The 14,142-nt window shown below is 43.3% G+C and overlaps 1 protein-coding gene across 1 annotated transcript in view; it reads left to right on the forward strand.

Moving 5' to 3' along the window:
• Window positions 1-7,346: 7,346 nt before the first annotated feature.
• LOC142580104 (pseudouridine-5'-phosphate glycosidase-like) overlaps window positions 7,347-14,142 on the forward strand; it is a 345,078-nt gene continuing 338,282 nt past the window's right edge. Inside the window, exons 1-2 of the mRNA XM_075690900.1 lie at window positions 7,347-7,500; window positions 9,711-9,807. Of these exons, the coding sequence (XP_075547015.1) occupies window positions 9,717-9,807 (91 nt within the window). The 5' untranslated portion in view covers window positions 7,347-7,500; window positions 9,711-9,716. The remainder of the gene's footprint in view (window positions 7,501-9,710; window positions 9,808-14,142) is intronic.

The following is a 14,142-nucleotide window of genomic DNA, read 5'->3' on the forward strand; positions in this document are numbered from 1 at the left end:
TCGGTCCCAGAAATTCAATGAACTTCAAGAAAAGATAACTAAGCAAGACACTGAAATCAAGGGGCTCAGAAAAAGGGTGACAGAACTGGATGAAAGAGAAAAGGTACATGCATCTGCAGAATGCGACCTTGTGCGGCAGGTGAATGATCGTGAGTTCCGATGTAGGTGACTGAACTTGAAAGTTTACGGAATCCCTGTTGTGGAGGGTGAAAACTTGATGACCTCTCTAAATGAAGTGGCTGATAAGCTAAGAGTACCTTAGCTTACAAAGGTTGATATCGCATCCATGCATAGGCTGCTCGCTAAGCAAGGCAAAATACCAGGAATTATTATCCGCTTCACAAAGCAAGAGACCAGAGACGCGTGGCTCAAGAAAAGTACAGCCTTACTGGCGACAACACTCGAATTTTCTTTCAAGACAATCTGACTCGGCACAGCAAGGAGCTTCTACGGGCTACGAAAGAAGCGGCAAGGCCGAAGGGTAATAAGTTTGTTTGGCACATCAACGGCAAGGTCCTTGTTCGGAAGCCCGAAGGAGCTGACGCAGTTCACATAAAGGATAAGGATGAATGAACTTGAGGAGCTCTAAACAGTGCAGTTGGTTGCAATGCCTGAAGGATGAATGATGAAGTGCAGTTTTACTTACCAAATGATGTAAATGAAATTGTAGCAGCATTTACTACAACCTCCATAAAATGTATTCACCTAAACAGGCGATTTGTGAGAAACAAATCTCGTGCTTGGAGGAAATGCTTACCGCATTTTCCTTTCAATTTTCGATTATATGCTAACAGAAACATGGAGCACTTCTGAAAGTGATATATTTATGTTGTCTACTTATAATACTTTCTCTTTAAACAGGTCGCACTCTCGGGGTGGTGGAGTAGCGTTGCTGATTGAAGATGACGTTGAATGCCAAATCCTTGATTCTTATAGTGTGCTTTCACCTCAGTATGAAATATTCTCACTATGCACTGGTAAGCATGTATTTTCTGGGTGACCACCGACTGGTAATATAAGGCATTTGTAATGTTCTACGAAGAATTTATTGCATATGTGGTTCAAAATCATAATTCCAAAACTTTAATAACTGGTGGAGATTTCAACATTGACATGTGTTCGAATAGTCAGTCATCGAATTCTTTCAATATGGTTATATTATCGAACAGTTTTGCCAACATAATCACCACGCCAACTAGGGTGACGCCTCAAGGCCAGTGAACTCTTGATTTATTTATAACTAATTCCTTAGAATCAAACATTAAATCCGAAGTCTTATCTTGTTCTATCAGTGACCCCTTACCAGTGTTTTTGTGTGCTGAAATAAGCAGATTAAGAGGAAAAAAAGTTCCCGCCATTTTCATACCAGTTAATTGAAGACACAACTCTGAAATCTTTTTGTGATATGGTTTTGACAGTAGAGTGGGATGTGATAACTAACCTACCAGATGCCAATGAGGCTTACAATATGTTTAGTGATATAATCTCCCGTCTATACCACCACAGCCTTCCTTCCAGGACATGTAGGAAAAGTATAAAAACCCGCAAACTATGGATTACACCTGATTCCCGCGACGAAATGAAAGTGAGGGACAAGCTATACCAACATTTCCTCCACACGCGATCAACAGATGACCTTGCCATATTTAAAAAAGTATCGGAACAAGTTAAGTAAGAAATTACGGCATGCACGCACAGCATACTAATCTTTTCTGGACATCGAAAGCCGTAAACACAGTCTACTATGGTCGTGGCTGAACCGAGTTTTGAATCGTAGGGATTGCCACAAGCTTTTATCGCAGTTACAAATTAATGGCAAAGAATTATCAGGTATTAAACTAGCTGATGCATTTATTAATTTTTTTCACAGATATGGCTAGTACTCACGCTACGACCTGTCATAGTAATAAATATATTTGCACTAACAATGAGAACACAATATACCTTCAGCCCATCTCACCGGATGAAGTTATGTCATTTATAAAAACCTTAAGCAATAGCAGTAGTTGCGACATTGACGGTTTTCAAGTGTGCCCAATTAAACATGTAGTTGAAATTATAGCCCCAGTACTCACCGATATTTTTAAGATGTGTTTGGGATCTGCAATTTTTTCAGTGAAGTTGCAGTCTGCGAAACTACCCGTTCGATATAGAAAGGAGATCGTAACGACTTGGGAAATTACAGGCCGGTATCTATTTTACCAATGTTTTCAAACGTGTTTGAAAAACTTTTGCATTCGAGGATGGCAACCTTTATTCAAAACACAACGTGTTAACGGCACACCAATTTGGTTTTCGTAAGAAAAAATCAGTCGAATTAGCATTAGTAGAGCAGAAGCAATATATATTTACAGAGCTTGAAAACACTGCTATAGTTGCTCGTATTTTCGTAGACTTTTCTAAGGCCTTTGATTTAGTTGATACTAACATTTTATGCCAGAAATTAAGCTATTATAGAATACGAGGACAGCCATTATCTCTTGTCAACTTCTACTCATCTAACAGAACACATATTGGGAAAATTGATACCTTTACTTCTAAGGCTAGAGCTGTTCATTGCGGATTGTCACAGGGAAGTATTTTAGGGCCTTTGCATTTTAACATCTATCTGAATGATATAGTCAATATTAACTTTCAGGCAATGCTTGCTATCTATGCGGACAACACGAGTATTTTTTTCACTGGTAATCATGTTCATGTTCTTGTAGAGAAATGCGACAATGCAATGAAATCCTTAGATGAATGGTCGAGAGTGAATTTAATGAAGATAAATTCAAACAAAACAAAAGTAGTTATATTCATACCGAAAATTAATTTTACAAATATGAAAATACAGCTCTTGCATAACCCTTCACACAACGTAACGTGTTCACGTACGATATAAATTGACATATATAATTTATCTGCTTTGACGGATCTAAGGGATGCCGATTACAGAACCACGGTATCTGTTGTTGAAGCAGAGGCATTAATTTGTGAACTTTGTCTTTCATTTTCTCATTCTTTAGCATTTCTGAAAATTCTTTCTACAATATTCAGGCCCTAAATAGAAGTTCCACTTTCAACACTCATTAAAGTTTACCTTTATCTCAGAATGCAACAAATTTCAATATGATTGGCCCAAGGGTTATCTCAGGAAAGAGTTTGTGCATTCTGCATGCATTTGAATAGGCGGCGTAGGAGCTGGGCCCGAACTTAAGCTAGAGACGTAGCGCAAATAAAGACGGGGATCTTTGTTTAGCACGAACTGGCTGCCATCTTGGTCCGTGGCTGCGCCACTCTCGTAAATACATTGGAATTTGTTCCTCTGTCAGTCTGTGCAGCGCTAATCATATATATATATATATATATATATATATATATATATATATATATATATATATACATATATATATATATATATATGAAGCCAACCAAGAATGAAACCAATTCCCTAGCTCAATTGCTAGAGCATCACACGCGTAATGCGAAGACGTTGGATCGTTCCACATCTGCGGCAAGTTGTTTTCGCATCCACTTTCATTTCCATTAATTTAACATTTATTTCTATCAGTTAGCAAGTATTGCCATTTGTTGGGCGTGTTGGTAAACTGACAGCGCCAGCCGCCAGCAAACAAGCACGGGAGGGAGACGACACCACCAATGCGCTAACTTCAACAACTTGATTTTCAGGAAATACACTCATATATAGCCCATGCACAGTGGTGCCGCTTCCATCCAAATCTTAACCTTCCAAAAAAGCCGTCTCCTTATCTAGCAAGTCGACCGAAGGGGCACTAACACACGTATCACTATTCCGCCAGATAGCCTGAGCCTCAGCAATCTCTCGCACGTCTCTATCTTTGTACTTCGCAAGAACCCGGAAGGATCCATACACCGGCGCACAGCCGCAGTCCTGACAGTGAGTTGACAGATGGCCATATTGCTTATTTTTCATGTTTAGACTATGTTCCCGTAATCGGTCAAGACATCTCCCTGTCTGTCCGATATATTTTTCCACAATACAGCGGAAGCTCATATACAAGAGCTTCTATGCAATGCACTGGTGTGCTTTTCGATGATTCGTAGAACATCCGGCCGCTGGCTTACGGTACGGGTCCATTAATCGACATATTTTTGCCAGCCTTTCTGGTGCTGAAAAGATCACTTTTGTGTCCACCCGGCTAGCCATTTTCTTAAGAGATTAGCGCACCCTGGTGTCGTCTCCCTCCCGTCCTTGTTTGCTGGCGCTAAATATGCGTTCAGTTAGCAAGTACAAGTAATTTCGCCTATGCTTTCCTTCGTGTCATTGTTTGTTGGATTCTTACGATATTAATACAAACCGGGCCTTTCAGTTAAGTCCCGTTCTTCTCGTTTATATATTTATTGTCCATGTAGTGCTGATGGTGAAGAAGGCAGCAAAAGTGTTATTGACGAAACCAGCTTATTATTGGGTGAACATGTGCCCTCAAAAGCAGGCAACACTCAAAGAACAAGGATAGCGGCGAACACACTCGGCGATCGTCAAAAATCTGATCAGCGGGTCAAGCGCATCAGCTTTTATAAATCAGTTGTCGAACATTCCAGAGCAATCGCTGGGACCAGCGTGTCTTCGACAAAGTTCTACACTATTTGCGTTGCGCATACCTGGAATCAGATTACACAAGGTTCGGTGAAAGACAATGGAAGGAAACATCAATAGCATTCCAGAAACTTCCGATACATGCAGGCGCATCCTGCGCTGTGCGAGGACGTTCGTTGGGCAGTGAAACGCGGTCGCCCGATAAACAAGTACACGTGTCAATACCCCCTCTTAAAGAACATCGACCCAATGCTGCAAACAAACGAAAGTAATAAACAAAAACGCACGTAACAAAGGAACAGCAAAATAGGGAAGTTCGTCAGCGTGCGTAAAAGGGCTTAAGACGCACCACGTGGACCACTTCAGATCGTGCGTGGCGCCGCTGTGATTGCGAAATGCCGTCTAGCACGACCTCATAGTGCAATTCGCCAATACGTCGGATAATCTAGTAGGGTCCGAAATAGCGCCGGAATAATTTCTCACTGAGTCCTGGTCGGCGTATCGGCGTCCAAACCTAAACACGGTCGCCGGGCAGGTACTCGACGTAGCGTCGTCGGAGGTTGTAGCGTCGGCTGTCGGTACGCTATGGTTCTTGATCCGTAGGCAGGCGAGATGCCGAGCTTCTTCGGCGGGCTGGAGATAGGTAGCAACGTCAAGATTCTCTTCATCGGTGACGTGCGGCAGCACGGCATCGAGAGTCGTCATCGCGTTCCTGCCGTAAACCAGCTTGAACGGAGGGATCTGTGTTGTTTCTTGTACCGCCGTGTTGTAAGCGAAGGTTACGCATGGCAGGAAGGCATCCAAGGTATTGTGTTCGACGTCGACGTACAGTCTTGCTTCGAAGAAATTAGCAGTGGCTTAGCTCGGCTATGCCAGGATATACGTAGAGTGAGCTCAGGTTCAGCTGGTTTACGAAGTCCGTCTCGAAGGTTCGAGTCGCACTGGAGCTTTCGCTGAGTTTCTCGACAAACATTGCGACGCTTTCATTCGGACGCTATACTCTCGCTTGAATTGAAGATTCAGCTCGATCCTTGCGATCGAGGCTGGCATATGTGCTGATTAGCTGCCGTCGGAATTCGTCCCATGTCGATAAGGCCGCCTTACGGTTCTCAAACCATGCACGCACATAGTCCTCGAAAGCAAAGTAGGCGTTGCGTAGCCTGCGCTCTATAGTCCAGCCGTTGAACTCTGCGACACGCTCAATGTGATCTAGCCAGTCCTCAACATCCTGGAAGGTGTCCCAAGGGAAGGATGCGGGGATTCGCGGCTGGTTCAGGACGACCTCGGTCGGTGTTGTTGAGGAACAAGACGGAACTGATTTGCTCATCCTTCTGAACCAATTGGGTAGAGCCTCGTGCTTTTGTGCCAGTCCTTAAACTCGACGGCTTGTCCTTACGTGAACAGGACTAAGCTCGACAGGACTGCGTACTGGGCTTTGACGGTATTCGACCTGGGAGTGGTGGCACGTACCCCGCACCTCCACCAGAAGAATGTAACGTACATTGAAGACGGAGTCTTGCAAAACAGACGCTTCTCTTTAATGGAGGGCCAGAAGAAGAACGTGCAGCTTACGCGCTTCATCGTCTTTCATGGCGCCGATCTTTGCGTGCGGCATGCCGTGGTGCGGAAGCCCCATACCATTGTGTCAATATTTATTATCAACACATTTATCGCCCTATATACTGCTGCGCTGGTCATCCACTTTTACAGAGTGAAATGGCTCTGAATTATTTTTTCTCTCTTCATGATTGAAAATGTCGGATAGGACCTGGTACTTGTTATTGGTGAAACACCTCTTGATGTTCGCGCCCGCTGCGGCTAACGTAGGGTTCAGGTGAGCACTAGTACAATCAACCACCTCCAACACCAACGCTATCTTTGTACACGTTTTTCTTTTCGTTGACCGAGTGAAGACGGAAACCTGTGTCGTAACTGTTGCAATTATTCGCTGTAGGAAAGAGGGATCCTTCGATGCACCCCCCACCTCCACTTTGCCTCACACCAGCATACACAAATGCAAGCTTGAGACACTATTAATTTGGCTCAATTTCCTCACTAGAAGTTTTGTATATGCCAAATAGTCATCACTGGCATCACACCTACCATGTCAATGCCCATTCTTGCACATTGCACATCGCTCTGTGCCGCCCAGGGAATGTTCTCAGCCGGAGAAGTGCACGGCAAGCACATTTCCTACTGCATAATGGTTTCTGGCAATTGAAGGTGTACGTGGAGCAGTGTTTGGAGGGCTCAGTTTGAGGGCACCGAAACGCTGGCTCGATTCGCCACACCACCGTATGATTTCTTTTAACAAAATTGGTGACAATTTTCTGAACGGATAAACGCGTTCAACCCATTCTTGAAATCATAAGTGCTGTTTGCTATAAACCAGTTAAACAGGCTATTTCCGTACATTTTCGGTGCAAAAGACTGACCACTCCAAGTTTGCGCAGAAAGGCCGGAAACGTCGGGGGCCGAAAATGCACTTGTATGGGAATACCGTATCCATGTCTTTTGTGTCTGACTTTGCATCTTCGGCGATGCCAGCCGAACAACCACAAGGAGCGTCGGAAAGGACGGTAAACAGCGGGCGACGCGGCTTCAGAGCGTAAATAGTTTTTGTTGCGGATCACACGCGTGCCCCATGACACGTTGCCAACTTTGCTGTGGCGCGGTGCTGGCTTCGAGCGTTTCGCTTTTGCTGAAGGCTGCTATCACAGCCCCTCTCCGCCCGCGCTTCCTATCTGTGCTTCCCTTCCTTCGCACTCGCGACGGAAGATAGCCGAGCAATCGCTTGTGACCGCGGTCGCGTTCACTGCTTTGTCGAGCTCCACGCTTTCCACCCCGCAGCCCTTGCCAGCTCTCTCGAACAACGCTGTTCCCGCACTGCGCCCACTTAGGCACCGTAGCAGTTGACAGTGTGCCAGAGACGAAGATTTGTAAGTACAACGTTCCCTTCAATATTTGACGCACGAAAAAGCTGTTTCTAAGCGCATTTACAGAAGGAAACGAAGTGCAACTGCGAAATCGGTTTAGCAAGCGCGGAGAAGCAGTACAGCGTGCGAACAGAAGGAAACTTTTTTGCCATTGCACTTCGCCTAAAAGATTGATTTGTTGCGTTTCCAAGGTATAAAAAGAAAAAAAAGCGCAGTAACAAAGCAAAAGTCGGCGCAATGAAGCAGTTCTTCCGAATTCTGATGGGCGTATTTTCCCGAATTAGTGAAGGGACGTCGCATACCACAAACTTAATACCGCATATATAGCGCACGAATTTCAAGACGTTCTGTGATTACATGAGTTCACCGGTCATGCTGCCCTTTGATTTCGAAAATTGCTGAGGTATCGTATTGACTCTAGGAGCTAAGCTTTTATGCATGTGAAGCCTCTAAATGTTTTTGCGGGAACTGTAGCTGGAGCTAGAGCAGCATCAGCTGAAGCTCTGAATGCGTGATTTACATGCCGTGTCTGTGTCTTATTGCGCAACTTCTGTGCTTAATATCGAAGGTGTACTTATGGAATGTTTGACGATCTGAGTTCGTATTTTGTGCGTTTAAATGAACTGCAGGACATGTCGCAAACTTACCTAGTAATCTTCCTTGCTTTTATGCTGAGCAAAAAAAAATGAGTGGTTGCGTCAGAAGCCATGCCTTGGCTAAGGAACAGTCACCTTGTCACCCGCGTAGACACTACGATGAAGTCTCGAAGCGTAACGGTTATTTAACCATTTATTTCTTGGTAAGACAGTGCAGCGCGCGAAATAATAAAGAGAAAACTGTACAGTCACCGCAAGAGTGATTTCTCAGTTGGGTATTATCTAGAAAAACGCAACCTTACACACGAAATATCTACGTCAGGCCCAAATAAGTTATACAGTTCAAAATTTTCTTTGAGAACGAGATGTCAGATTTTGCAGCTGAAGATGCAACATTTTCTTATGTATTGTCACAAGACTAGCCTAGAGGTTGTAGCGGTGGTGGCACTGTAAACTGGCTAGCAATTTATCTGCTACTTGTTATGGAACATCCGATTTGAACGCCACATTCATTTGTAAACAATTGAGAGGCGTCTCAGCATTTTTTCAGGAAAATTTGGTTTGGGAGAACAGTCGAGTACTGTCAGAAAAGTCACCTGTGGCCACTCCCAGAGAAGTATAATGAACAGCAAGAAGCAACATATTGGAAGCAGATGTACGCCACGTAAGAGGTCGCAATATGTGGCAACATAGAAATAAGACAATGTAACAGTCACGCTTGTATACGTTCTCCAGCCACTCAAGAATATTACTCAAGTAGTTTAATTGTTTAAGAAGAAAATTTTGTTTCTTGAAATGCCTATTTTGTTTGTTAGTACGGCCATGCTTATTTAAATCATGCATAGCTACAAGTTGTACCCGTAGTCAGCCACGTTGGGAAATCACACACCCGCTGACTTGAGAGATGGCGAAGTTTATTTCTTTAGTAGCGAAGAAGAGCTGTGACCTGCAGCAAACTTTCTCGGGAATAAGGGAGATGTGGTTTATTCCAAGAAGTATTTATCAAACAATATAATTTATAAGAAAATAAAATGTAAATAATTTAAAAGCGAAATGCGACAACTTTGATGCTTTTGTGCGATGCCATGGATGTGTGGGCCCTTTGACTGCAAGTAAAAAACAACGAATCTCTGTTGTATCTAACAACGAACAGTTTTGCAAATTCGATCAGTCATCAGCAATGGCCTTGGCTTTCTTTGTTCCAGATTGTATATGCTAGCTCAGAATGTCAAACGCCATTAAAGCCCTGTACATCATATACTAGCACTGACAGATTCCTCTGTGCATTTTGGCGTAGGTAGATGATACCCATTACAAGGTTATATAGCTCATAATGTACATTTGACTCATCCTGTTTATCTGGACCAGTGAAATATTTCAGCTTATCATACCAATTGGTTCCGGACCCCCGACAATAGGGTTTTTTCACACTTCAACTGTGTTCAGTTCGTCGTTATATAACATGCTTTTCCTTCACGCAGGAGCCATTTACAGGGTTTCTGAAAAAAAAAGTGGCCATACGCGGAAATACATCACCGTTAATATTTAAATGCAAATCGACCTGAAAGAGCAAGGTTGCCATAACGTCATCTATGCTTGCATGCTCGCTATTTTCAGACGAACATGCCTCTGCGAGCGGGATTGAACATCATCATTGGGCGCTGGGCTTGCAGTTCGCCTAAACCCACCATACAGCGACGATTCGTTTCTAACGGTAAGCTACTTACTGTGTGCAGCGGACTAAAACTGCTTGTCCTAATGTATTTAGACATTTTTAGAGATTTAGACATTATTTATTTCATCATAAATTTGTACATCAACATAAGCAAACAACTGTTGGGCCCATAGCAAAGGCTAGTGTGGGCCAATGTGGTATACATGCGCATGTGCTACGGCGATCAGGACAGCGATGAACAAATGCATATTGATTATACATAATTGTACAGGATGAGAAAAAAGAGGGAAAAAAGAAAACATACGTCAGTGCGACAATAGAATAGTATTACTGAAAAAATATCACCCCTAAGACACAGCAACATTCTTAACTAATTTTTGCGATATAATCTTTTTATGGAAAACAAAGTTACTGGCACTCTTCACTTCTATTGGTAAGGCGTGCCATATTTTTGTACCATAATACTGAATTAGTCTGTGACCGTATGTGTTTCGGGTAACTGGTAAATTGAAATTTGTTATTAGCGTACCTAGTATTTCGTGTAGGAATCACAAATATACTAAAGGACAATGAGTGATTGCTACATATTATGTAATTCACTAAAATAGCAACTCTCATTTCGGAGGATAGGGTAAAGGCAAGTATTTTCAACCTGCAAAATAAATGACTGCTTGATTCGAATGGACTAGAAAACACCATTATCCGCACATTTCTTCTGTAAGCGCAAAATTGGATTTAAATATGTTTTAAATGTGGACAACCATGATTCGCAACAGTATGTCATATGACAATGAAAGAGAGAAAAGTAGATTATTTTCAGCACCGAAATATTGAAGCATGCCCTCGCCTTTAAGAGCCCATAAAAAGCTGACGCTAGCTTCGAACATACATTATCAATGTGTGGCTTCCAGTTTAAACTACTGTTTCGTGTCATGCCCAGATATTCAATTTTGTTCACCTGCTCCAGAGTGCTATTCTAAAGACATATTTGCAGAGGTGCACTGTTAACATGACTATGCCTAGAATGAAAAATCATGTGTTTTAGTTTAGTTGAGTGTAGGTTTATTTTCTCCAAACCATGATGAAACACAGATTAGTTCTTTGTTAGCAATCTTTATTAATTCGTGAAGTGTTTTGCCTGTAAACACTAGTGCAGTATCGGCCACGTACATGACAGCTTTGGCAGATATGAGAATTCAAGGAAAATCGTTGACATACAAAGAAAATAAAATTCATAGATCATTTCATAGATCGCTATAGAGATGAATATTGCGAACGACTGTAATAAATTCATATAGTGCTGTTGCGCTATTAATAAAGAACCGCGAAGAAAACGATTGTTTCACTGAGAAATCCAGCTTCAGGGAGCCACTGCAGCAATAACTAGCAAACAAGATATAGACGAACTGAAACATTACATATGCCGGCCATGCCGTTCTGAATCGCGAATCGGCATGAAGCAAATGCCGGTTCGGTAAGCCTGTAAATATTGGTTGCGTCCCAGGGACGCAGCTGAAATTGTATTGGACAGTTGGACAACTGACAATTTTGTGTTGACAGCATCCCCTCACATTCGTGCATGAGCACTGGTTTGAACACTCATGACGTCTCTACAGCCAAAATTATTCACTATGTCGGTTCTTTAAAACAGGTTTTTGCTCTACTTAGTGCATTGCTTTAAGGAAACACCAGCCAAGAAAGACGCACTCAGGAAAAATAAAAGAAGACGGGAAAGAGGAAGGAAACAAGAAAAGGAAAGAGGCCAGCCTCTTTTCTGTCTTGTGTGCTTCCTGCGTGCGTCTTATTTTTTTCTTTTTGCTTTAAATGGCAGCAGAAAGGCGATGCCTAAAGTTAGCGTCTGGAAACAGAAGCATTGCAAAAGGTGTGTCTCCGTTTTATCATGACAAAATGTGACACTCCGCATGTTATGTATGTTTTTTTGAAGCAAACTTTTTCTATTAGTTTGCGTCTCTGTCTCAAGTTTGTTCATAAAGATTAAGGGTCGCATCTAGTAGGATCGCATGCCATGAATAAATAGCGCTCATACGAGTGCGTTGTGATGTTCTGGTATGAAGATAGTGGTTTGTTGATTGGCTGCAGGAAGATCACATGACTAACCCGCTAGGTATGCGGCGGTTTCTTCATCATTCATATTACGTGACGTGCGCCGTCGCATTGAGAGATTTTCCCCATGACGAATTATGTAAACTACGCTAATGAGCCGCCATGTGCACGTGATCCTGAAGGCGAATGAATGGCCGCATATTCCATGTCGTTTCTGGCCCTGTGTTGTTTCCTGCCCACAGCGTTTGCTTAGCTCTCACGAGGTATGAAAATTTATGTAGTTATTTAATAAGCATTTAACGAAGCTATAATAGCCGCACATTAAACAAAGTTGTTGCAATGTTTCACGCTTTTTATATTTCATATTAATGTGAATGGCTTCTTATGTCGCTAGAATCTGTGACGTTGGAGACATTTTCACTTTTGAAAGAGGCAGGGCTTTCATGATTTTGACAAGTGTTCACAAAAAAAAACAAAACACGAGACTTGAAGGGACAACATGAAGTGGTACTACAGTGGCTACAATGGCGAGCAGCATGCAGTGCCTACAGGGCGCACTGAAGCCGGCAACAGGGGAGCCGCGAGGGGGCGCGCGCTGACGTTTACACGTCGCCCAGTGCGAGTCGCGCCGGCTCTGCCGCTTCAATAACGCCACACGCCCTGACCTGTGGGAAGTATCACTCGTTTCTTTTGCTACTGCAGCAAGTTCAAAGCGTAGAATAGCGCACGCACAAGCCACTTGCCAGCTGAAATACTAGCTGTCGCTTTACACTAAAACTATTGAGAAACTGAAGAGACAAAGTGCAGAATTAGAAGAGGGCGTCCTCGAAGACCTGTTACAAGCCCTTTCACCAAAACCAAGACTTGCTGTTATGCAATGCTTTCAAGCCGCTCACCACAAATCAACGATAGGTATGTAGTACAATCCAGACTGGTTGCTTGCTTGCGTAATAATACGAATGAAAAGCCCGATGCTCTACGAGCATGTCCGGCGGGAAGGCTTACTCATCCTCCTAAGCAGAAGCTGCTTGAAGGTGCACCTGCAGAAATATAAGAAAGGGTTTGGCTTGAACCCTGCTATTATCACAGAGATTGAAAGAAAAACTAAATCCATGGAGGAAGTCAAATGCCACGGCGGCCTGATTGTGGAGGAAATGAAGCTGTCAGAGTTCTTGAATGTTGCCACAAGAGGGAAAGTGGAAGGTCTGGAGAACTTGGGAAAATTCACACCCGAAAACGACAAACATCTTCCCTGCGATCATGGTCTCGTGTTCATGTTTCAGACTTTCACTGGTTCCTGGCACCAGATACTAGGAGTCCTTGCTTCCAGGGGAAATGTGAAGGCTGCGCTTTTGTGCAAGATCTTAATAGAAGCCAACACGGCTTATATTAAGATCTTGGATGAAGTCGATTATATCGCGACGTACGGACCTTCATGGAACCGTTCGATGTAGCGCCTTTTTGGGATTTCTGGCTCCTCGACGTCCATAAAGCCATCTGCACCATCTCCTGTTGGCACAAGATGCCTCTTCATTTCGGATTTTCTGCACATGATAAAATGTGTTCGAAATGGCCTTCTTAAAGCAAGGTACAAAAGACGTGAAGGTTCTGTTTGTACTGAGCACATCGGGCAGTACACAGAGGACAAGTGTACACTTACCCGAAGATCACGCTTGCTCAAGTACACCTTAACAACTTTGAAAAGGTAAAGGTAATCCTGGCAACGCACCTTTTCAGTCCGCAGGTGCTTCGGGGCCTGTTTCTCTACAAGAAGCAAATAAAGAAGTACAGGGGTGACCCCGCAATAACTCAAGCCTTTGTTCTGCGGATCTGGAAGCTAGTAAAAGCAATGACAGCGCGGATAACATCTGAAGGGTTTAAACCTGACTCTGCACATGAAAGGCACATTAAGGATGTATTAGACTGCCTAAACCGATGGGAGGGTCACGCGGAAACTTCACCAGCCTGATTTCTTTCAGCAAGCACTGCGAGGGCTAAAGCTCACCCTTCAGGCCATGCTTGATTTAATGAAGTACCTTCGTAGGAAGCTGCTGCCGTGCCGGCTGAGCCAAGACAGCCGCGAAAAATTGTTTGGTGTCATTAGGCAATTTTCTGATTGCAACGACCATCACACTTCTGGCCAATTCTGGCTCATCGTGAACTGCCTCAGTTATTACGACTTGGTCAATGCTCTCAGTAGTGGCAACTGCAAAAGGGGCGATCTGACCTTTCTCCTCGGTAGTGAGGATGCAAGCCATAATGGGAAGGTAGAAGAAGCTTCTTACATGATAAAGAAGTCTACAATGCTTC

The sequence above is a fragment of the Dermacentor variabilis genome, chromosome 4 (assembly GCF_050947875.1).
Source record: "Dermacentor variabilis isolate Ectoservices chromosome 4, ASM5094787v1, whole genome shotgun sequence".
NCBI classification, from domain to species: domain Eukaryota; kingdom Metazoa; phylum Arthropoda; class Arachnida; order Ixodida; family Ixodidae; genus Dermacentor; species Dermacentor variabilis.